Source organism: Ranitomeya variabilis, chromosome 4, assembly GCF_051348905.1.
Source record: "Ranitomeya variabilis isolate aRanVar5 chromosome 4, aRanVar5.hap1, whole genome shotgun sequence".
Taxonomy (NCBI): domain Eukaryota; kingdom Metazoa; phylum Chordata; class Amphibia; order Anura; family Dendrobatidae; genus Ranitomeya; species Ranitomeya variabilis.
The window spans coordinates 215,457,665-215,482,672 of record NC_135235.1 but is presented as its reverse complement, the minus strand read 5'-3'; the positions used below and the strand labels follow the sequence as shown (position 1 = coordinate 215,482,672).

General features: G+C 41.6%; 1 protein-coding gene across 5 annotated transcripts in view; it reads left to right on the top strand.

Moving 5' to 3' along the window:
- POU2F2 (POU class 2 homeobox 2) overlaps positions 1-25,008 on the top strand; it is a 113,598-nt gene that overhangs the window by 60,639 nt on the left and 27,951 nt on the right. For 2 of the 5 annotated variants that reach the window (XM_077259918.1, XM_077259921.1), the window contains exon 1: positions 23,619-23,731. In XM_077259918.1, the coding sequence (XP_077116033.1) occupies positions 23,704-23,731 (28 nt within the window). In that variant the 5' untranslated portion in view covers positions 23,619-23,703. Of the gene's footprint in view, positions 1-8,309; positions 8,358-23,618; positions 23,732-24,683; positions 24,835-25,008 lie in introns of those variants that run through there. The other 3 variants (XM_077259917.1, XM_077259920.1, XM_077259919.1) reach the window with 3 other exon arrangements.

Genomic DNA, 25,008 nt, shown 5'->3' with positions numbered 1-25,008 from the left:
AAAGAAACCAAAATCGAAAACTTCCACCGCTGTCCCTGCCCGCGCTCATACTGAGATGGACAATTGGCAGCGCTATAAAATCCCCATTGTCGTCCACATGATGATGCACATTACCTACCACATACACCTCTCCAGAAACATGAAAAAGTACATTTCATGAGATATATACAGTACTTCACACACATTTTAGGCAGGTGCAAAAAATGCTGCAATATAAGAAGCTTTCAATAAAGAAAAGTGATAGTGGATTTTTATCCATTAACAAAATGCAAAGTTAATGAATAATTATCTAAATCTCATCAATATTCCGTGTGACGGCCTTCAAAGCACCATCAATTTTTCTAGGTACACTTGTGCAAAGTCAGGGATTTAGTAATAACCAGTGATAATGAAAATAATTTTTATAAATAGGTTGAAACATGGTTATTAACTGAAACCGAAACAGCTGTGTGGGAGGCTTAAACATGGGTTAGGAACAATCATACTCTGCTACAAAGGTGAGGTTATGGAAGACGGTGTCTTGTCACAGGTTATGCCCTATGACAAGACTGAGCACAGCAGCACGACATTAATATTGCATTGACTGAGGTTTCAAGATGTGCTGTTCAAGATCTTTTGAAGATGTTCCAAGAAATGGGCAACGCTGAGGAACGCAGACGCAGTGGTTGGCCAAGGAAACTTGGTGCAGCAGATGATAGACGTCATGCTTGAAATTGGAAGATGTCCAGCAGTGCCATCAGTTCTGTACTGGTAGCAACCAGTGTGACACGGCTACATTCCTCTATTTTTCAGAGGGTCTGGGCAGAAGTGGTCTTCATGGAAGAATAGTGGCCAAAAACCAATCCAAAGATGACATAGGATCTGGGGCGCAGAAATATGGCAGCAGGTGCTCAGGACTGATGAGTCAAAATGTGGAATATTTGGCAGTAACAAAAGGCTCCAGATGGGCTGCAGAGTGGCACGATAATGAGGGTCTGCAGGAACAGTGAAGCATGGTGGAGGATCCTGCATTTCACCAAATGGAGTTGGTGATTTGGTCAGGATTAATGGTGTCCCCAATGCAGAGAAATTCAGGCAAACACTTATCTATCATGTGATACCATTAGGGAGGCGTCTGATTGGCTCCAAATTTATTCTGCTGGAGAATAACGACCCCAATCATAAAACCAATGTCATGAAGAAGAACATGGAGTCCTGAAAGTGATGGTCCGGCCCCCGCAGAGCCCAGATCTCACATCATCCAGTCTGTCTGGGATCACATGAAGCCTCATACACAGAAGATCTGGGGTCAGTTCTCCAAGATGTTTGGAACAAGCTCCCTGCTGAGTTCCTTCAATAAGTATCAGCATGTGACCTGGAAGGAGTGATGAAGGCAAAGTAAATATTGATTTAGGTTTCTCTTTTGTTCAATCAATCACTTTGCGTTTGATAAAAATAAACTATTAAAACTTCTATTTTTGAAAGTAGATAGATAGATAGATAGATAGATAGATAGACAAACAGATATATATGCCCTGGACGCTGGATAATCGATGCAACACTTATCATTAATGAACCAAATGCTGCCGGCAATCATTAAAAATAATCACTATGTCTATGGCGCTATAATGACATTTCATTGATTGGGACTATTATCGGTCTTGCTTAAAAAACGTCTCTCAGCCATTAGTGATTAAAGGAAGGATCGTCGTGTGCCATCAGCCGTCCACCACGATAATACGAACGCAGCAATGGAGCAGAATGATATTTGCTAGCGTGGGAAAAAAAAAAAAAATCATGCCACTCATTTGAGATGTGTGTCTCACTAGGTCGCTTTTACTGAAGAACATCCCAATAATCAGAATAATCCTTCGACGATTCTACAATCTGTGTCAGGTTTTCGGTTCATACAGTCCCTGAGTCTTAATCCTCGTTATGCTCATTTCGATCAATGTCTAAAATAAACCTTTAAAAAGGTTCAAAAAAATTGTAGCAGAAAATATCATAAAAAAAATCATTACCCACCTGATAAACTCAAAAATGGTAGGATTCTGTGCTTTCAGCCCATTAATCCATACCATTGTTTGTGACTTGCCCTGCAGCGATCATACATGTGCATGTGACCACTGCAGCCAATCACTGACATTAAGATGTGATGATGCTTGTACGTGCGCCACGAAACTACGATCATTGATCGTAAAAGTGCGTGTATGGTGCCAGGGTGTCAGTAGTCAATAATCATTATTTTTTTTGGATATCATATTTGTTGCAAATTTTTTTTTATCCCTTTAAACCTTCCCATGTCATAATGCAGAATCCATGATTATCATCATAGAAACGAGAACAAAATGTTTTTACTAAATCTAATAACAGAGAAGTAGCTGGCGATTATGTATTCTGCATTTCATGTTTTTTTTAAATTATTATTGTCTCATAGTTTTAACTCTTTTTCTTGATACGTGGAGAAACCCGAGACTGCCGAACAGCTGTAGATTGAATCCAGTCATAATTATTCCGTTCCTGTTTGCCCTAGTTCTTTTTACCTTTTTTCACAGACAGATTACCAGCAATGCATTGCAAAATAGTGTATATGTCGAAACTCGGAGCGCTATCTGGCAACACGCAGAGAGGTATAATAGCATGCGGCGCAGTATAATAACAGCGGCGGTGATGCAGCACAATACAGGGTAACGTAGGAACATGCATAGTGATGTGACAATATGTAGAAGCGCTGAATGCCTCGAATGATACAGTAATAAGATGAGTGATCCAATGACATCGGAGCGAAGATAGTCGAAACACAAGAGCGGATCTGATTCCAGGGAGAATAATACGTTCTTTCATATGCGGAACACAGCCAAATACTGAAAAGTAACATCCAAGAAGCTGGCGGCTTTTACACATCATGGGCACTAAGTGTATTCCTATAGCGAATGTCAGACTGAGGTAGCGTGGGCCCACCAGTGACATCGACCCTGGAAGTAAATATTACATTACTACCTTCATTCACACATTTACTTTAGATTCCATTTAATAATAAACTGGGTAGAATGTTAAATGACAGATGAGGTGGCGTAAACGTCTGTTCATAGAGAATCAAGTGTACTGTGCCAACTACTTTTTACATAAGTGGGCCCACCGGGGTTTCTCCTGTTCTCCGATGGGCCAGTCCGAGCCTGCTTACGGTGAACTTCCATAGTTTGTTAAATGAATGATGAGGTGGTGTAATTGTCCGTTCATAGAGAATCAAGTGTACTATGCCAACTACTGTTTACATAAGTGGGCCCACCAGGGGTTTCTCCAGTTCTCCGATAGGCCAGTCCCAGCCTGCTTATGGTGAACTTCCATAGTTTGTTAAATGACAGATGAGGTGGCGTAATTGTCCGTTCATAGAGAATCAAGTGTACTGTGCCAACTACTGTTTACATAAGTGGGCCCACCCGGGGTTTCTCCTGTTCTCCGATGGGCCAGTCCCAGCCTGCTTATGGTGAACTTCCATAGTTTGTTAAATGAATGATGAGGTGGTGTAATTGTCAACTCATAGGGAATCAAGTGTACTGTGCCAACTATTGTTTGCATAAGTGGGCCCACCCGGGGTTTCATTAGTTCTCCGATGGGCCAGTCCCAGCCTGCTTATGGTGAACTTCCATAGTTTGTTAAATGACAGATGAGGTGGTATAATTGTCCGTTCATAGAGAATCAAGTGTACTGTGCCAACTACTGTTTACATAAGTGGGCCCACCCGGGGTTTCTCCTGTTCTCCGATGGGCCAGTCCCAGCCTGCTTACTGTGAACTTCTATAGTTTGTTAAATGACAGATGAGGTGGCGTAATTGTCTGTTCATAGAGAATGAAGTGTACTGTGCCAACTACTGTTTACATAAGTGGGCCCACCCGGGGTTTCTCCTGTTCCCTGATGGGCCAGTCCCAGCCTGCTTACAGTGAACTTCCATAGTTTGTTAAATGACAGATGAGGTGGTGTAATTGTCCGTTCATAGAGAATCAAGTGTACTGTGCCAACTACTGTTTACATAAGTGGGCCCACCCGGGGTTTCTCCTGTTCTCCGATGGGCCAGTCCCAGCCTGCTTACTGTGAACTTCTATAGTTTGTTAAATGACAGATGAGGTGGCGTAATTGTCCGTTCATAGAGAATCAAGTGTACTGTGCCAACTACTGTTTACATAAGTGGGCCCACCCGGGGTTTCTCCTGTTCTCCGATGGGCCAGTCCCAGCCTGCTTATGGTAAGCTTCCATAGTTTGTTAAATGAATGATGAGGTGGTGTAATTGTCAATTCATAGGGAATCAAGTGTACTGTGCCAACTATTGTTTGCATAAGTGGGCCCACCCGGGGTTTCTCCTGTTCTCCGATGGGCCAGTCCCAGCCTGCTTACGGTGAACTTCCATAGTTTGTTAAATGAATGATGAGGTGGCGTAATTGTCCGTTCATAGAGAATCAAGTGTACTGTGCCAACTACTGTTTACATAAGTGGGCCCACCCCGGGTTTCTCCTGTTCTCCGATGGGCCAGTCCAAGCCTGCTTACGATGAACTTCCAGTCTCGGAGCAGAATAATATTAACACCATTGCTACTATTAGATCACACTGACAATAATGCTCAGCTGCAGGAGATTTCCTGATCGCATACTGCAGGTTATAGTACGTGATGGGCTCTAGACTACAGCCTGCCGTCTGCTAAAAGGAAATCGGGAAGAACTTGAAACTCCATTTATAGTGTTATTAGGAAGTCGGGACTGTGTTGCATGTAAATGTGGCCAATACACAAGACAATATAGGCGATTTCAACCACAACATGATGTTCGTCAATCAACTTCTATGAACAATGATTTGCTGTCATTATCTGAAATAAGGGCAGCCATGAATTAATTCTTTTGTCCCAGCCCATGTTTCCATGTGGCGTAAATATTGCTTTTTATTTAGGCAGAAAATCTGGAAAAAAAAACAAAAAAAACATGCAATTCCATGAAAACTCTTTCCCACCTTGTAATAGCAACAAACGTAGAAAAAAGTGGGCACTCACCATCTGCTAATGTTCAGTCTTTATTGTGCCACATGTCAATTGCAGGAATAGCAGGGAGAGACGTGATATAAAAAGACGACGGCCGTTTCGCGCTGCCGCGCTTCCATGGGTCTTCATCAAGACATGTGGCACAATAAAGACTGAACATTAGCAGATGGTGAGTGCCCACTTTTTTCTACGTTTGTTGCTATTTCATGGACTATTTTCCTGTGGCAGCACCCGAGTTCTGCAATTGGCATACACGCTGGATATCTGACACATATATGCATAGGTGTTTTCACCAGTGGTTGGTGCGGCAATCTGTTTTTCTTTTCCCTTTGATCTTTCCCACCTTGTGTTTAACCCCTTTACAAACTTGGACTAATAGGTACGTCATAGGTCGTCTTCTTCCCTTTGGTGATTTGATCAGCTGATATGTGCCCCTAACAGCCGCAGGTGGAATCGCGATCCACCCGTGGCTGTTAACATGTTAAATGCCGCTCTCAATCTCCGACAGCGGAATTTAACTCACGCAAACTGGATGCGCATCACAAGGCCTGCCCATCGGCACCCCTTTCATGTGATTTTGGGGCGCCAATGGTTTGTCATGACAGCCAGGGTCTGCAGAAACCCCCTTGCCTATCATTGTAAATCAGCACTGAAGACGTTGGTTTCTGCTACATATAGCAGGGCTGAAGCCCTGCTATGTGTAACATGGACGATCGGAGCTTCAAGTCTCCTAAGAGACTATTAAAGCCAGTAAAAAGTAGAGAATTTTTTTTATAACAAAGATATATAAAAATTAAAAAAAAAAAAATATAAGTTCTGAGAACCCCCCTTTTTTCCCCATTTAAAATAAATTAAAAAAACCAAACACATATTTGGTATTGCCGCGTTCAGAAATGTCCGATCTATCAAAATATAAGTAAATTAAACTGATCAGTGAACAGTGTAATAAGAAAAAAATCAAAACCCCAGAATTAGTTTTTTTCGTCACCGCAACTTTGCGATAACAGGAGATAAAAACATATCTACATCAAAGTGGTATCAAATACATCAGCTCGGCGTGCAAAAAATAAGCTCTCACCTAGCTCCAGATCTCGAAAAATGGAGACACTATGGGTCTTGGAAAATAGCACCATTTTTTTTTATTACAAACTTTAGAATTTTTTTTACCCCTTAAATAAAAAAGAATATATAGATGTTCGGTACCTTCAAACTCGTAATGACCTGGAGAATCATAATGGCAGGTCAGATTTAGCATTTACCGAACATAGTAGAAAAAACAATTGTGAAATTGCACTTTTTTGCAATTTCACCACACACAAATGGTGTCATTCAAAAGTACAACTCATCCCGTAAAAATCAAGCTCTCACACGGCCGTATTGACTGAAAATTAAAAAGAAGGTTATTGCTTTGGGAATAAGAGGAGCAAAAAACAAAAATGCAAAACTGGAAAATTGCAAGGGGTTAAAGTCATTGTTGCACATTTGTTTTTCTTTATTGGTTTCTACGGTGAATCAATGAAAAAAAAATACATGTAAATTAATGCAATTGCATTTTTAAGTCAAGAGTTAAAGTTTAAAAAAAATGCAGTTTAAAAATCTGCACCTAAAACTATATATATATATATATATATATATATATATATATATATATATATATATATAAAGCTGAGTGTATGTATGTGTGTGTGTGTGTGTGTGTGTGTGTGTGTGTGTGTGTATCAAGCCACGCCCACTCCACATAGCTAACAGGAAGTTGCTGTGCACGTGTGAGGGGAAGAGAAGAGTGAGGGGAAAAGGAGAGGAGTGAGGGGGAAAATGACAGGAGTGAGGGGAAATTGAGAGGAGTGAGGGGAAATTGAGAGGAGTGAGGGGAAATTGAGAGGAGTGAGGGGAAAATGAGAGGAGTGAGGGAAATTGAGAGGAGTGAGGGGAAATTGAGAGGAGTGAGGGGAAATTGAGAGGAGTGAGGGGAAAATGAGAGGAGTGAGGGAAATTGAGAGGAGTGAGGGGAAATTGAGAGGAGTGAGGGGAAATTGAGAGGAGTGAGGGGAAAATGGGAGGAGTGAGGGGAAATTGAGAGGAGTGAGGGGAAATTGAGAGGAGTGAGGGAAATTGAGAGGAGTGAGGGAAATTGAGAGGAGTAAGGGGAAAATGAGGAGTGAGGGGAAATTGAGAGGAGTGAGGGGAAAAATGGGAGGAGTGAGGGGAAAATGAGAGGAGTGAGGGGAAAATGAGAGGAGTGAGTGGAAATTGAGAGGAGTAAGGGGAAAATGAGAGGTGTAAGTGGAAAATAGTGGAGTGATCGGAAAATGACAGGTGTGAGGGGGGAAATGAAGAGGTCTGAGTGGAAAAGAGGAGTGAGGGGAAAATAGTGGAGTGAGAGGAAAATTACGAGGTGTGAGGTGTTAGTGGAGAGATGTGAGGGGGAAAATGAAAATCTGTAGTGTTGAATATGATGTGATGTGAAATGTTTTTATGTGCAATATAATCATTATAATTTGTTATAACTAAGCACAGTAAGTTGCTATGCCTGGGCAATGCCAGACTCTTCAGCTAGTGTTAAATAAAGGGGAAAACACATAAAAGAGGTGCGAAAACACAATCATCAGAGAAGATTGTTATTTCATATGTTGGTGCTGAAGTTTCCATAAAACCTGTAGATAAAAAGCAGCAGAGAAAAGGCAACATTTGTACAAAGTGTGAACATGGCCCTATTTTCTGGCTTTAAGACATGGCAAAATCTGCAAAATGTATTGCGGGGCATGTCTCTTTTCATGCAGTTGGTGAATTTACTCTAGTTGAAGAGTTGCATATGAAATGTCATTCTTAAGGGGCTGTTCACTCCTTAAATGCTAAATTGCTGCAAATAAAATAAGAAAAACTCAACTCCCCGCCCGACACCATCTCAGAACTGTTATGTCTAATAGAAGTGTGAAGGCTGCAGCCCATCAGCGGCCATTGATGGGCTGCAGCAGTCACGTGACCACCAAGAGACAGATCACCATCACTGGATGGGCACTGGCCTCATAGGAAAGCATGTTTATTTTATCTGGGGCATTTTAGCATTCAAGAAATGAATGTCCAGTAATGGGAAACTCCTTTAAAACTAGAGATGAGCGAATATACATGGGCAAAAAAAACCTATTTGCTAGATTTGCATAAATGAGTTCTCAAAGATTGTATCAATTAGTTGTAAAACTAATGGCAAACTTTTTTATTCCATTACGTTGATAAACTGTAAACATCATTTCTTCCCATCTGGTAATTGTGCAATGCTGATAGTTTGACCCTTGTTTCTACACAGAACTGCAAGTTTATCTGGAATACCAAAGGAGGGTCTCTACCCTTAGTGGTAAGTTCTATCTACTTTACTATCACCAGTTTATAAAACGATCCCGATCACGAAATCGGGTCCTGACAATGATGCACTAAAGAGGGTTTACTCTACATAGTTTGTCACTGCGCATAATGTATAAATAAATAATAATAATAATAATGTGCAGGTGTGCCATAATAAAGTGTATCAGTAAAGAGAGGGGCAGGGATACATAGCACCCTGCACACAACAAGCGCTGCATTAAAATAATGATACAATAGATAAAACCCGAGGTCAGTCCTGATGAAGAGCTCCTGCGTGACCTCGAAACGTGTTCACCTGTTTACATAAATGCTTTAACTTCACCGATGTTTTGATATCAGCAGCGCATGAGTGATTCTCCATCTCCTCTCAATAGATAAGACCCAGCAGCTATATAGAGCATTAATTATAAGTGGTGCATACTGGGATACCAACAAATGGCCTGCAGTAGGAATACACTGCGTAATAAGGGATCTACTCACCGGGCGCCAGCGCACATCTTGTGCACTTAGCGTTCGGCAAAATAGGGCTATAATATATATATATATATACACCATAGCTGTAATTCCATGTAGTCATTATGTGAGATGCTGGGTGCACTGTAAATATGAAATGTATGTAATTTGTGCAATATATATATATATATATATATATATATATATATATATATATATATATATATATATATATATCTACAGTGATGTGGGATTCTGGGTGCAGTACATATACCAGTGGCTTCATGTTACTGCATTACTGCTCTGTGACCACTTCACTATATGTTACAGTTATACTCTGATGTGTTACATGGATGTCATCATTCCAGCATTACATTCATATTTATGTTCTTTTAGGTTATTTTTACATTTATATTATTGTGTTACATTTCTCGTATTTATTCCTGCATGTTACAGTTATGTTTATATTCCTGTGTGCTTTATCTTTTTTATATTCTTATAGGCTACATTTATATTGTCGTGTCTTATGTTGTGTGTTCTCGTGTGTTACATTTGTGTGTGTTCTCGTGTGTTACATTTGTGTGTGTCCTCGTGTGTTACATTTGTGTGTGTTCTCGTGTGTTACATTTGTGTCTGTTCTCGTGTGTTACATTTGTGTCTGTTCTCGTGTGTTACATTTGTGTCTGTTCTCGTGTGTTACATTTGTGTCTGTTCTCGTGTGTTACATTTGTGTCTGTTCTCGTGTGTTACATTTGTGTATGTCCTCGTGTGTTACATTTGTGTCTGTTCTCGTGTGTTACATTTGTGTGTGTTCTCGTGTGTTACATTTGTGTGTGTTCTCGTGTGTTACATTTGTGTGTGTTCTCGTGTGTTACATTTGTGTCTGTTCTCGTGTGTTACATTTGTGTCTGTTCTCGTGTGTTACATTTGTGTATGTCCTCGTGTGTTACATTTGTGTCTGTTCTCGTGTGTTACATTTGTGTATGTCCTCGTGTGTTACATTTGTGTGTTCTCGTGTGTTACATTTGTGTGTGTTCTCGTGTGTTACACAAATGTAACACACGAGAACACACACAAATGTAACACACGAGAACACACACAAATGTAACACACGAGAACACACACAAATGTAACACACGAGAACACACACAAATGTAACACACGAGAACACACAAATGTAACACACGAGGACATACACAAATGTAACACACGAGAACAGACACAAATGTAACACACGAGGACATACACAAATGTAACACACGAGAACACACACAAATGTAACACACGAGAACACACACAAATGTATGTCCTCGTGTGTTACATTTGTGTCTGTTCTCGTGTGTTACATTTGTGTGTTCTCGTGTGTTACATTTGTGTCTGTTCTCGTGTGTTACATTTGTGTGTGTTCTCGTGTGTTACATTTGTGTCTGTTCTCGTGTGTTACATTTGTGTGTGTTCTCGTGTGTTACATTTGTGTGTGTTCTCGTGTGTTACATTTGTGTGTGTTCTTGTGTGTTACATTTGTGTGTGTTCTCGTGTTACATTTGTGTGTGTTCTCGTGTGTTACATTTGTGTATGTTCTCGTGTGTTACATTTGTGTCTGTTCTCGTGTGTTACATTTGTGTGTGTTCTCGTGTGTTACATTTGTGTGTGTTCTCGTGTGTTACATTTGTGTGTGTTCTCGTGTTACATTTGTGTGTGTTACATTTGTGTCTGTTCTCGTGTGTTACATTTGTGTGTGTTCTCGTGTGTTACATTTGTGTGTGTTCTCGTGTGTTACATTTGTGTGTGTTCTCGTGTGTTACATTTGTGTGTGTTCTCGTGTGTTACATTTGTGTGTTCCCGTGCGTTACATTTGTGTATGCTCCCGTGCGTTACATTTGTGTATGTTCTCGTGTGTTACATTTGTGTCTGTTCTCGTGTGTTACATTTGTGTCTGTTCTCGTGTGTTACATTTGTGTATGTCCTCGTGTGTTACATTTGTGTATGTCCTCGTGTGTTACATTTGTGTATGCTCCCGTGTGTTACATCGTGTGTTACATTTGTATCTGTTCTCGTGTGTTACATTTGTGTCTGTTCTCGTGTGTTACATTTGTGTGTGTTCTCGTGTGTTACATTTGTGTCTGTTCTCGTGTGTTACATTTGTCTGTTCTCGTGTTACATTTGTGTCTGTTCTCGTGTGTTACATTTGTGTATGTCCTCGTGTTACATTTGTGTCTGTTCTCGTGTGTTACATTTGTGTGTGTTCTCGTGTGTTACATTTGTGTGTGTTCTCGTGTGTTACATTTGTGTGTGTTCTCGTGTGTTACATTTGTGTGTGTTCTCGTGTGTTACATTTGTGTGTGTTCTCGTGTTACATTTGTGTGTGTTACATTTGTGTCTGTTCTCGTGTGTTACATTTGTGTGTGTTCTCGTGTTACATTTGTGTGTGTTCTCGTGTGTTACATTTGTGTGTGTTCTCGTGTGTTACATTTGTGTGTTCCCGTGCGTTACATTTGTGTATGCTCCCGTGCGTTACATTGGTGTGTGTTCCCGTGTGTTACATTTGTGTATATTCTCGTGTGTTACATTTGTGTGTGTTCTCGTGTGTTACATTTGTGTGTGTTCTCGTGTGTTACATTTGTGTCTGTTCTCGTGTGTTACATTTGTGTGTGTTCTCGTGTGTTACATTTGTGTGTGTTCTCGTGTTACATTTGTGTGTGTTACATTTGTGTCTGTTCTCGTGTGTTACATTTGTGTGTGTTCTCGTGTTACATTTGTGTGTGTTCTCGTGTGTTACATTTGTGTGTGTTCTCGTGTGTTACATTTGTGTGTTCCCGTGCGTTACATTTGTGTATGCTCCCGTGCGTTACATTTGTGTGTGTTCCCGTGTGTTACATTTGTGTATATTCTCGTGTGTTACATTTGTGTGTGTTCTCGTGTGTTACATTTGTGTGTGTTCTCGTGTGTTACATTTGTGTGTTCTCATGTGTTACATTTGTGTGTGTTCTCGTGTGTTACATTTGTGTGTGTTCTCGTGTGTTACATTTGTGTCTGTTCTCGTGTGTTACATTTGTGTCTGTTCTCGTGTGTTACATTTGTGTATGTCCTCGTGTGTTACATTTGTGTCTGTTTTCGTGTGTTACATTTGTGTATGTCCTCGTGTGTTACATTTGTGTGTTCTCGTGTGTTACATTTGTGTGTGTTCTCGTGTGTTACATTTGTGTGTGTTCTCGTGTGTTACATTTGTGTGTGTTCTCGTGTGTTACATTTGTGTATGTCCTCGTGTGTTACATTTGTGTCTTTTCTCGTGTGTTACATTTGTGTGTGTTCTCGTGTGTTACATTTGTGTGTTCTCATGTGTTACATTTGTGTATGTCCTCGTGTGTTACATTTGTGTCTGTTCTCGTGAGTTACATTTGTGTGTGTTCTCGTGTTACATTTGTGTATGTTCTCGTGTGTTACATTTGTGTGTGTTCTCGTGTGTTACATTTGTGTGTGTTCTCGTGTGTTACATTTGTGTGTGTTCTCGTGTTACATTTGTGTCTGTTCTCGTGTGTTACATTTGTGTGTTCTCGTGTTACATTTGTGTATGTTCTCGTGTGTTACATTTGTGTGTTCTCGTGTGTTACATTTGTGTCTGTTCTCGTGTGTTACATTTGTGTGTGTTCTCGTGTGTTACATTTGTGTCTGTTCTCGTGTGTTACATTTGTGTGTGTTCTCGTGTGTTACATTTGTGTGTTCTCGTGTTACATTTGTGTATGTTCTCGTGTGTTACATTTGTGTGTTCTCGTGTGTTACATTTGTGTCTGTTCTCGTGTGTTACATTTGTGTCTGTTCTCGTGTGTTACATTTGTGTCTGTTCTCGTGTGTTACATTTGTGTCTGTTCTCGTGTGTTACATTTGTGTATGTCCTCGTGTGTTACATTTGTGTCTGTTCTCGTGTGTTACATTTGTGTGTGTTCTCGTGTGTTACATTTGTGTGTGTTCTCGTGTGTTACATTTGTGTGTGTTCTCGTGTGTTACATTTGTGTCTGTTCTCGTGTGTTACATTTGTGTCTGTTCTCGTGTGTTACATTTGTGTATGTCCTCGTGTGTTACATTTGTGTCTGTTCTCGTGTGTTACATTTGTGTATGTCCTCGTGTGTTACATTTGTGTGTTCTCGTGTGTTACATTTGTGTGTGTTCTCGTGTGTTACACAAATGTAACACACGAGAACACACACAAATGTAACACACGAGAACACACACAAATGTAACACACGAGAACACACACAAATGTAACACACGAGAACACACAAATGTAACACACGAGGACATACACAAATGTAACACACGAGAACAGACACAAATGTAACACACGAGGACATACACAAATGTAACACACGAGAACACACACAAATGTAACACACGAGAACACACACAAATGTATGTCCTCGTGTGTTACATTTGTGTCTGTTCTCGTGTGTTACATTTGTGTGTTCTCGTGTGTTACATTTGTGTCTGTTCTCGTGTGTTACATTTGTGTGTGTTCTCGTGTGTTACATTTGTGTCTGTTCTCGTGTGTTACATTTGTGTGTGTTCTCGTGTGTTACATTTGTGTGTGTTCTCGTGTGTTACATTTGTGTGTGTTCTTGTGTGTTACATTTGTGTGTGTTCTCGTGTTACATTTGTGTGTGTTCTCGTGTGTTACATTTGTGTATGTTCTCGTGTGTTACATTTGTGTCTGTTCTCGTGTGTTACATTTGTGTGTGTTCTCGTGTGTTACATTTGTGTGTGTTCTCGTGTTACATTTGTGTGTGTTACATTTGTGTCTGTTCTCGTGTGTTACATTTGTGTGTGTTCTCGTGTGTTACATTTGTGTGTGTTCTCGTGTGTTACATTTGTGTGTGTTCTCGTGTGTTACATTTGTGTGTGTTCTCGTGTGTTACATTTGTGTGTTCCCGTGCGTTACATTTGTGTGTTTTCTTGTGTGTTACATTTGTGTATGTTCTCGTGTGTTATATTTGTGTCTGTTCTCGTGTGTTACATTTGTGTGTTCTCGTGTGTTACATTTGTGTGTGTTCTCGTGTGTTACATTTGTGTCTGTTCTCGTGTGTTACATTTGTGTATGTCCTCGTGTGTTACATTTGTGTGTGTTCTCGTGTGTTACATTTGTGTCTGTTCTCGTGTGTTACATTTGTCTGTTCTCGTGTTACATTTGTGTCTGTTCTCGTGTGTTAAATTTGTGTATGTCCTCGTGTTACATTTGTGTCTGTTCTCGTGTGTTACATTTGTGTGTGTTCTCGTGTGTTACATTTGTGTGTGTTCTCGTGTGTTACATTTGTGTGTGTTCTCGTGTGTTACATTTGTGTGTGTTCTCGTGTGTTACATTTGTGTGTGTTCTCGTGTTACATTTGTGTGTGTTACATTTGTGTCTGTTCTCGTGTGTTACATTTGTGTGTGTTCTCGTGTGTTACATTTGTGTCTGTTCTCGTGTGTTACATTTGTGTCTGTTCTCGTGTGTTACATTTGTGTGTGTTCTCGTGTGTTACATTTGTGTGTGTTCTCGTGTTACATTTGTGTGTGTTACATTTGTGTCTGTTCTCGTGTGTTACATTTGTGTGTGTTCTCGTGTTACATTTGTGTGTGTTCTCGTGTGTTACATTTGTGTGTGTTCTCGTGTGTTACATTTGTGTGTTCCCGTGCGTTACATTTGTGTATGCTCCCGTGCGTTACATTTGTGTGTGTTCCCGTGTGTTACATTTGTGTATATTCTCGTGTGTTACATTTGTGTGTGTTCTCGTGTGTTACATTTGTGTGTGTTCTCGTGTGTTACATTTGTGTGTTCTCATGTGTTACATTTGTGTGTGTTCTCGTGTGTTACATTTGTGTGTGTTCTCGTGTGTTACATTTGTGTCTGTTCTCGTGTGTTACATTTGTGTCTGTTCTCGTGTGTTACATTTGTGTATGTCCTCGTGTGTTACATTTGTGTCTGTTCTCGTGTGTTACATTTGTGTCTGTTCTCGTGTGTTACATTTGTGTATGTCCTCGTGTGTTACATTTGTGTGTTCTCGTGTGTTACATTTGTGTGTGTTCTCGTGTGTTACATTTGTGTGTGTTCTCGTGTGTTACATTTGTGTGTGTTCTCGTGTGTTACATTTGTGTATGTCCTCGTGTGTTACATTTGTGTCTTTTCTCGTGTGTTACATTTGTGTGTGTTCTCGTGAGTTACATTTGTGTGTGTTCTCGTGTTACATTTGTGTATGTTCTCGTGTGTTACATTTGTGTGTGTTCTCGTGTGTTACATTTGTGTGTGTTCTCGTGTGTTACATTTGTGTGTGTTCTCGTGTTACATTTGTGTCTGTTCTCGTGTGTTACATTTGTGTGTTCTCGTGTTACATTTGTGTATGTTCTCGTGTGTTACATTTGTGTGTTCTCGTGTGTTACATTTGTGTCTGTTCTCGTGTGTTACATTTGTGTGTGTTCTCGTGTGTTACATTTGTGTCTGTTCTCGTGTGTTACATTTGTGTGTGTTCTCGTGTGTTACATTTGTGTGTGTTCTTGTGTGTTACATTTGTGTGTGTTCTCGTGTTACATTTGTGTGTGTTCTCGTGTGTTACATTTGTGTATGTTCTCGTGTGTTACATTTGTGTCTGTTCTCGTGTGTTACATTTGTGTGTGTTCTCGTGTGTTACATTTGTGTGTGTTCTCGTGTGTTACATTTGTGTGTGTTCTCGTGTTACATTTGTGTGTGTTACATTTGTGTCTGTTCTCGTGTGTTACATTTGTGTGTGTTCTCGTGTGTTACATTTGTGTGTGTTCTCGTGTGTTACATTTGTGTGTGTTCTCGTGTGTTACATTTGTGTGTGTTCTCGTGTGTTACATTTGTGTGTTCCCGTGCGTTACATTTGTGTGTTTTCTTGTGTGTTACATTTGTGTATGTTCTCGTGTGTTACATTTGTGTCTGTTCTCGTGTGTTACATTTGTGTGTTCTCGTGTGTTACATTTGTGTGTGTTCTCGTGTGTTACATTTGTGTCTGTTCTCGTGTGTTACATTTGTGTATGTCCTCGTGTGTTACATTTGTGTCTGTTCTCGTGTGTTACATTTGTGTATGTCCTCGTGTGTTACATTTGTGTGTTCTCGTGTGTTACATTTGTGTGTGTTCTCGTGTGTTACATTTGTGTGTGTTCTCGTGTGTTACATTTGTGTGTGTTCTCGTGTGTTACATTTGTGTCTGTTCTCGTGTGTTACATTTGTGTATGTCCTCGTGTGTTACATTTGTGTCTTTTCTCGTGTGTTACATTTGTGTGTGTTCTCGTGTGTTACATTTGTGTATGTTCTCGTGTGTTACATTTGTGTATGTTCTCGTGTGTTACATTTGTGTGTTCATGTGTTACATTTGTGTATGTCCTCGTGTGTTACATTTGTGTCTGTTCTCGTGAGTTACATTTGTGTGTGTTCTCGTGTGTTACATTTGTGTGTGTTCTCGTGTGTTATATTTGTGTGTGTTCTCGTGTTACATTTGTGTCTGTTCTCGTGTGTTACATTTGTGTATGTTCTCGTGTGTTACATTTGTGTGTTCATGTGTTACATTTGTGTATGTCCTCGTGTGTTACATTTGTGTCTGTTCTCGTGTGTTACATTTGTGTGTGTTCTCGTGTGTTACATTTGTGTATGTTCTCGTGTGTTACATTTGTGTATGTTCTCGTGTGTTACATTTGTGTGTTCATGTGTTACATTTGTGTATGTCCTCGTGTGTTACATTTGTGTATGTTCTCGTGTGTTACATTTGTGTGTGTTCTCGTGTGTTACATTTGTGTGTGTTCTCGTGTGTTACATTTGTGTGTGTTCTCGTGTTACATTTGTGTCTGTTCTCGTGTGTTACATTTGTGTGTTCTCGTGTTACATTTGTGTATGTTCTCGTGTGTTACATTTGTGTGTTCTCGTGTGTTACATTTGTGTCTGTTCTCGTGTGTTACATTTGTGTGTGTTCTCGTGTGTTACATTTGTGTCTGTTCTCGTGTGTTACATTTGTGTGTGTTCTCGTGTGTTACATTTGTGTGTGTTCTCGTGTGTTACATTTGTGTGTTACATTTGTGTGTGTTCTCGTGTTACATTTGTGTGTGTTACATTTGTGTCTGTTCTCGTGTGTTACATTTGTGTGTGTTCTCGTGTGTTACATTTGTGTGTGTTCTCGTGTGTTACATTTGTGTGTGTTCTCGTGTTACATTTGTGTGTGTTCTCGTGTGTTACATTTGTGTGTGTTCTCGTGTGTTACATTTGTGTGTGTTCTCGTGTGTTACATTTGTGTGTGTTCTCGTGTGTTACATTTGTGTGTTCCCGTGCGTTACATTTGTGTATGCTCCCGTGCGTTACATTTGTGTATGTTCTCGTGTGTTACATTTGTGTCTGTTCTCGTGTGTTACATTTGTGTCTGTTCTCGTGTGTTACATTTGTGTATGTCCTCGTGTGTTACATTTGTGTATGTCCTCGTGTGTTACATTTGTGTATGCTCCCGTGTGTTACATTTGTGTCTGTTCTCGTGTGTTACATTTGTGTCTGTTCCCGTGTGTTACATTTGTGTGTGTTCTCGTGTGTTACATTTGTGTCTGTTCTCGTGTGTTACATTTGTCTGTTCTCGTGTTACATTTGTGTCTGTTCTCGTGTGTTACATTTGTGTATGTCCTCGTGTGTTACATTTGTGTCTGTTCTCGTGTGTTACATTTGTGTGTGTTCTCGTGTGTTACATTTGTGTGTGTTCTCGTGTGTTACATTTGTGTGTGTTCTCGTGTGTTACATTTGTGTGTGTTCTCGTGTTACATTTGTGTGTGTTACATTTGTGTCTGTTCTCGTGTGTTACATTTGTGTGTGTTCTCGTGTGTTACATTTGTGTCTGTTCTCGTGTGTTACATTTGTGTCTGTTCTCGTGTGTTACATTTGTGTGTGTTCTCGTGTGTTACATTTGTGTGTGTTCTCGTGTTACATTTGTGTGTGTTACATTTGTGTATGCTCCCGTGCGTTACATTTGTGTGTGTTCCCGTGTGTTACATTTGTGTGTGTTCTCGTGTGTTACATTTGTGTGTGTTCTCGTGTGTTACATTTGTGTATGTTCCTTTGCTGTATTTCGTTGATGGCTTATGTGGTGACGTCACATTTCTGCTATTGTCCCTATAGATTTTATGTCCATGTTGTTACCTTTCTCTTCATGTGTTACCTGTACGTTACATCTCTATTCTTTCTCCTGATTTAATACGTTATTATTCCGGCGTGTTCCATTCTTCGTTATGGCCATGGATCGTGTGCCCCATTGTGTTTGTCGCGTACGTGCACGCTTGTGTCGCCTTCATACACAGGATATAGATTCCTTAGATTCTCTCAGGTTCTGGGGTTACTAATCTGTCTCTATATGAGCGTTGTCTGATGCATCTTTCTATGCGCCAGCTCCTTGGATACTCTTTATTACACTATGTCTTCGCTTGCTGTTGCTGGGCCTGTAAGCCCACTCTTATTACATTGTGTCTGACCGCCTGCATGATAGGAGCCGCTCTGTGACCTGCTTCTTATATTATACCTTACATTCAAAGAAGGAAAAGTGAATAGAAGCAGGTCCAGCAGCTGAAAAAAAGAAAAAAAAAATAGAATAATGGAGGGAGGAGAACACAGAGACAAACACTGCAGAAAGCAGAGTGAAGGTGGATGGTGGCTCAGCCAGCAATACCTAGGCTTACACTGCCCTCCGGTGGCCAATGGGGGTATTGCACTGACATGATGCTCACAAATATTAAATTAGTTTAACTTTGTTTTTAGTGTCTATTATTGTATAGAGATAAAAGTTTACTTTATACACACACACATATTATATATATATATATATATATATATATATATATATATATATATATATATATATATATATATACACACACTGTATACAGAAGGCCATGTCACGGGATATGTGTCAGTGCACATTATATACGTATCGGCTGCATCCTTCTTATTCATATGTGAATAAATATAATACATTGTATCTCTGTATTTGTTACTGTTGCCCAGGAAGGCTGTTTTATGATTGGTTCAGGAGTGTAACCATGGTAACCACCAGGATGTAGTCATAGGGATACATGTAACGTCTTCAGCAAAATTGGGACCGGACACATCAGGGAGTCAGCGATGAAAATGCCCCAATGACCAAATCTGGCATTTTCATGCTTGATGTCTTTATAACCGGTACTTTACTAATCAAAGTCCATTTGTAAATTTGTCATATATAGGTCCAAATTTATTATTGCATTTGTGCGTATTTTTTTTTTTTACTACTTTTCTGCGCTTTTCGCCCGTTTTTTTTCTTTTAATTTGTAATTTTTAAAGGTTTTTTTTAGCTTTTTTATGTTCATCACTAAATTCATCATTTGCGACGTTTCAGAAAAGACTTTTCAGTAGCGCATCCGCCTCCCGGAGTTATTTTATGTACGCCGGTTATTTTCACACAATTTTTGTACCTTTTTGTTCTTAAAGAAACGCTTTAAAAAAAAAAGGTTACAGACAAAAATAAATAAATAAAGACCCTTTTTGTGCGCAAAATTCACGAGTGCCGTTTAGAAAAATAGGGCAAAAAAACAGCAGCAAAGACAAAAAAAGAAAAAAAGTGATTAAAAAGAAAGAATTCAATTGATGATCGCTTTTTTAATTTATTTTTTAATCAGAGCACAATTCGACGACATGAATGCTTTATTTCAAGAGATAGCGCCACCCCTGACCACGGGTTGTTCATGGTATTGCAGTTCACCTCCATTGACTTCGAAGAGGCCGAGCTGCAATGCCATGCACTACCATGGTCCAGGGGTGGCGCGGTTTATGAAATAAAGTTGCCAGTTTTTTCTACCTTTTAATAGCCGTCTCTCTCAGCTCTTCCATACATATGCATGCTTAGCTCTGCTGATCATGCATGCTTTTTTTCAGTGGGGAGAGAGGAGTAATCTGTTCTACCAGTTTTTTGGTCTCTTGGGGGAAACTAAAGGATTGGGCGGTTATCAGATATATCTCTGGGATTTTGCGTTGACGTGGAAAAAAAAATGTACGTGTATACTACCCCATAATTAAACTGAGTACACCCCGACACTGCAGATTTGCATTAGATGCTGGATGACGGAGTGAACAGAGTGATCGGACTGGCCGATAGGAGAACAGGACAATCCTCCGGTGGGCCCCCATCAAGAAGTGATGATGCGCAGTTCTATTACACTTGATAATTTGCTAAAAAAAGTATATTTCCATCATTAAACAAATTACATAGAAGCAAAAGTAAGATTTGTGTTCCAGGATCAGGATATTTTTGCACGGGACAATCAATGTCACCGGTGGGCCTTTTCCAACCCAGTCCGATACCGACTGATCGAGGCAGCGGCTCCAGCCACTCGTGTCTGTGGTTTGTGGCTTGGATAGTGCTGTATGTGATAGAACAGCTGCGGTGAAGATCGGCCCTGGGTGCCCAAGCAGAAATAACACCCCATGATGAGGACGAGGGTTTACTCTGCGCAAGACCCCGATATAGAGCCACGGCTCACTGGAATTTGGGCTCATACTCATCTGCGTGTAATAACACGGACGAGTGCAATCCGATAATAAAATCAGACTGCTCTCTGGCTAATGTTATTGAATGAGTCCCTGCCTTTTTTTTTTTTTTGAGAAAAAAACAAACATTGCAGCGTATGGCCGAGTATATCCGACGAGACTCGCCAATGTAAATCAATGGGTGTGAGAAGAAAATAAATAAATAAATATCGTACAGCACAAGGACTAGGCAAGAGCTGTCCAATTTTTCCACACCCATGTCTTAGAAAACCCGACATTTCATCAGCCACGTACAGAAAATTCCTAGCGTGAACTGTCAGAATAGAATAGATATATAAAATAGATAAAATTGAGATATATAATTAGTGCAGTGTGTGTGTAGTTTACTGAACATGTATTTCGCCAATAAAAAAATGGCGAGGGTTCCCCTCTTTCTTTTTTTACCAGCTGAGGGAAAACAGAAAGCCGGGGGCTGGTGTTATTCTGGGAAGGGGCCAGTATCCAAGGATCTTCCCAGCTTACTTATAAGGCTATGTGCACACTTTGCGGATTCCACTGTGGATTTTTCCGCAGCGGAATTCCAAAATCCGCAGTGAAAACCCGTCGCGGTTTTTACTGCGGATTTATTGCGGTTTTTACTGCGGATTCTTATGCGGTTTTTCATCTGCATTTTCCTATTGGAGCAGGTGAAAATCCACAGAAAAGAAGTGACATGCTGCGGAATGTAATCCGCAGCGTTTCCGCGCGGCTTTTTCCGCAGCATGTGCACAGCGTTTTTTGTTTCTCATAGGTTTACATTGTACTGTAAACTCAGGGGAAACTGATGCGGATCCGCAGCAAAATCCGCAAAGTGTGCACATAGCCTAAAAGCTCACAGCTGTCTACGTAGCATTTACTGGTTATTAAAATGGGGGGACCCCCCAAAAAAATGATGCAGGGTCCCCCCTAATTTTAATAACCAGATAGTAGCGAGCTGATATTAATGGGCTGGGTAGAAGCCATGGATATTGTCCCCCTCCCAGACTAATAGCATCAGCCCTCAGCTTAGCCTCGGCTTTTTCCCACTTGATCTAGTGCATTGGCAAGTGTGCTAATGGTTTTGGGTTTGGGGTCAGCTGTTTTATGTCCGCTTACATCAAGCCCACGGTTTAGTAATTGAGAGGCGTCTATAAGACACCCCATAAGTAAAAAATAACAACACACACACAGAAAAAAATGCCTTTATTTGAATAAAACACTCCCCGACCCTCTTTTACCCATTTATTATGATCCAAATAAAAAAGCAAGGTAATCCTCACCTGTCCGCAGAGTATCCATGAAGATGATGTCCCACAACGATCCCCAGCTCTACTACATCCAGATGGTTGTGCACGAGCATGCGTCCGCTCACCACGCCCAACGGGAAAGTAGCGTGAGGACACGCACGCAGCGACGAGCCGGGTCGTCAGTAAGGTGACCGTAGGTCATCGCCGGTCGCGACGTCAACGCTCGCGGCAGGAGAACATTGGATCCACAACTTGCTCTTAACATGTTCAGGCTTTTCAGCTCTTTGACACTTTTCAAAGACACAAAAAAGTTAGAAGAAGCGACATGTCCGTTCTTTCCTGAGGCTACATTCTGTACAATAGAAATCAGTGGGGAGGCAAAAAAAAAATATGTTTTATTCAGCGCTTAATTAATTTGTAAGAAAAAAAAAAAAAAAAACACCCCAAATACTCTGGAAACGTATTAAAAAAAAAAAAAACACAAAAAAATTGACAAAGCACTTCAGGAACGACCCGAAAATGCTAACAAAAATAAATGCCAGAGATGAGGAGCAAAAAACAGACAATTTGCTCCACCGCACCTGGAAAATTAAGTTTGGCTGTCGTCCCCAGGGATAAGGGATTTGATTTTTGCCCTTGGTCCGATACCCATTTTACCCGGCCCATATCATCAGTACTTCTCTGTATATGGTACGTGTAGTTCGCCACAGTCAGATGCAGGTGCTGTCTCTACCGTCATGTCACCCCCTGCTGGGAGGAACCTGCTCCAATCACCCTGTTATTGCAGGATGTGGTTTAAGGGACTGTCCCACGCTCCAACGAGCACACCGACACCGCGCGCCGCCGTACAGTCACACCGCGTAACGCCCCAACTGAAGGCAGCACTAAAAAAGAAAAATTATATATATGAATGAGATAGAGAGAGAGAGAGATTATAAACCTCATCAATGCAACATTTCACTGCAGATATCACTTTTTTTTTTTTTTTTTTTTTCAATCATGGTAAATGCACCCCCCCCCCCCAAAAAAAATCTGCATCTAAAACACAGAAGATTTGTAAAAAAAACCAACAACTTTATAACCTGCGGTGACGTAAGTACAGTAAATGACAGTACGCAATATCGTGGACATTTCTGTATGTATGAAGGATAAATGGACAGGATTCTGGTTAATCCATTAGTTGATCAATCATAAAAATTACAATACAGCGGGCGCCATCAATTATGCAACAGGTCTATTAGCGAACACGTCGGTACCGGGCTCTAGGCGAATGCACGGGCAGCAAATAATGATGGCGTAGACCCCGAACTTGTTATATAAAGTGTGAAAACGACAAAACGAGGAAATCAGACGTGTTGTAATGAATGGGCTCAGAACATAAGATCTTCCCTCCGAGAAGCGATCTGCAGCAGACCCTCCACCCCCATAATAATAGACGCTCCAAGGGTGGGCACACCGGCTGCAATATATACCCAGCGCAACCCTACAAATCTTCATCCAATGCCCCTACATGCAAATTTGGAAATTGCACCATGCCAAATCAATGGGGGGGGAAAAAGTTGAAACGTTCTCTCCAGTCTATAGTTTCAAAAGTGAAAAAAAAAAAGCAGGTCTGGTTGTGTTCTAAAAGTGACCGATTTATAAATATTAAAACTCGAAAAGAGTGTAAATTTTTGCTGCAAATCTGCACCCGCTCACATCAAGTATCAATTGCATTGTCTAAGTTTCGGGCAGGCAAAAACTTCTGGTGTGAACGTCGCCTTACCGAGCATTTCTCTATTCCTGCTCCAATAAGTCTGCGAGCCATGCCTAGCATTTCCAAGCTTTCTAGTTCTCCAGCTGTTGTAAAACTACAGGTCCCAGCCTGACCTGACAGTGTGCAGCTTTCCTAGGCTTCTGGGACTTGTAGTTTCACAATAGCTGGGAGCAATGAGAATTGCTTGAAGCCTGGCCACTCATTGGTTAATGCAACGAGCGTGGCAGAATTGGGGTTAACAGCGAGTGTGGGAGGGTTAGTTCCTTCATGCTGTCTGCTTCATCACTTTCTGACATCTCCTGTGATCTCCGCTCTGCTTCCACTCCTCATCATGGTGATCTCTAATCATTGGGCAACAGGTGAGAGGTCAATGGGGGCACAGGTGAGAGGAGGGCTGGAGAGGTCAGTGGGGGGCACAGGTGAGAGGAGGGCCGGAGAGGTCAGTGGGGGGCATAGGTGAGAGGAGGGCTGGAGAGGTCAGTGGGGGGCACAGGTGAGAGGAGGGCCGGAGAGGTCAGTGGGGGGCACAGGTGAGAGGAGGGCCGGAGAGGTCAGTGGGGGGCACAGGTGAGAGGAGGGCTGGAGAGGTCAGTGTGGGGCATAGGTGAGAGGAGGGCTGGAGAGGTCAGTGGGGGGCACAGGTGAGAGGAGGGCTGGAGAGGGCTGGAGAGGTCAGTGTGGGGCACAGGTGAGAGGAGGGCTGGAGAGGTCAGTGTGGGGCATAGGTGAGAGGAGGGCTGGAGAGGTCAGTGGGGGGCACAGGTGAGAGGAGGGCTGGAGAGGTCAGTGGGGAGCATAGGTGAGAGGAGGGCTGGAGAGGTCAGTGTGGGGCATAGGTGAGAGGAGGGCTGGAGAGGTCAGTGGGGGGCACAGGTGAGAGGAGGGCTGGAGAGGTCAGTGGGGGGCACAGGTGAGAGGAGGGCCGGAGAGGTCAGTGGGGGGCACAGGTGAGAGGAGGGCCGGAGAGGTCAGTGGGGGGCACAGGTGAGAGGAGGGCTGGAGAGGTCAGTGTGGGGCATAGGTGAGAGGAGGGCTGGAGAGGTCAGTGGGGGGCACAGGTGAGAGGAGGGCCGGAGAGGTCAGTGGGGGGCACAGGTGAGAGGAGGGCTGGAGAGGTCAGTGTGGGGCATAGGTGAGAGGAGGGCTGGAGAGGTCAGTGTGGGGCATAGGTGAGAGGAGGGCTGGAGAGGTCAGTGGGGGGCATAGGTGAGAGGAGGGCTGGAGAGGTCAGTGGGGGGGGGCACAGGTGCCTTGGACTCGGAGGTCATTGGGGATGCAGGGAATGAAAGTGCATCATGTATTGCTTAGGTGACTTGTAGAACTAGTGGTCCCAGCAGGCATCAGTGGCTGTGGCAGAAGTTGATGGATGCCAGGGCGCTTCATATAATGTTTTGCTAATCATCAATTTTAAAGTAACCTAGTGAGAGTGCTGCAATGAGTGTGGTATGCCAATATACGATGGGTATTATTATTATTTACTTATATAGCACCATTAATTCCATTGTGCTGTACACTGTATGACAATATATGGTGGGCGTGACACTATACTGTGGGTATGTTACTATGTGGTGGGTGTGACACTATACGGTGGGTATGACACTATACGGTGGGTATGTTACTATACGGTTGGTGTGGC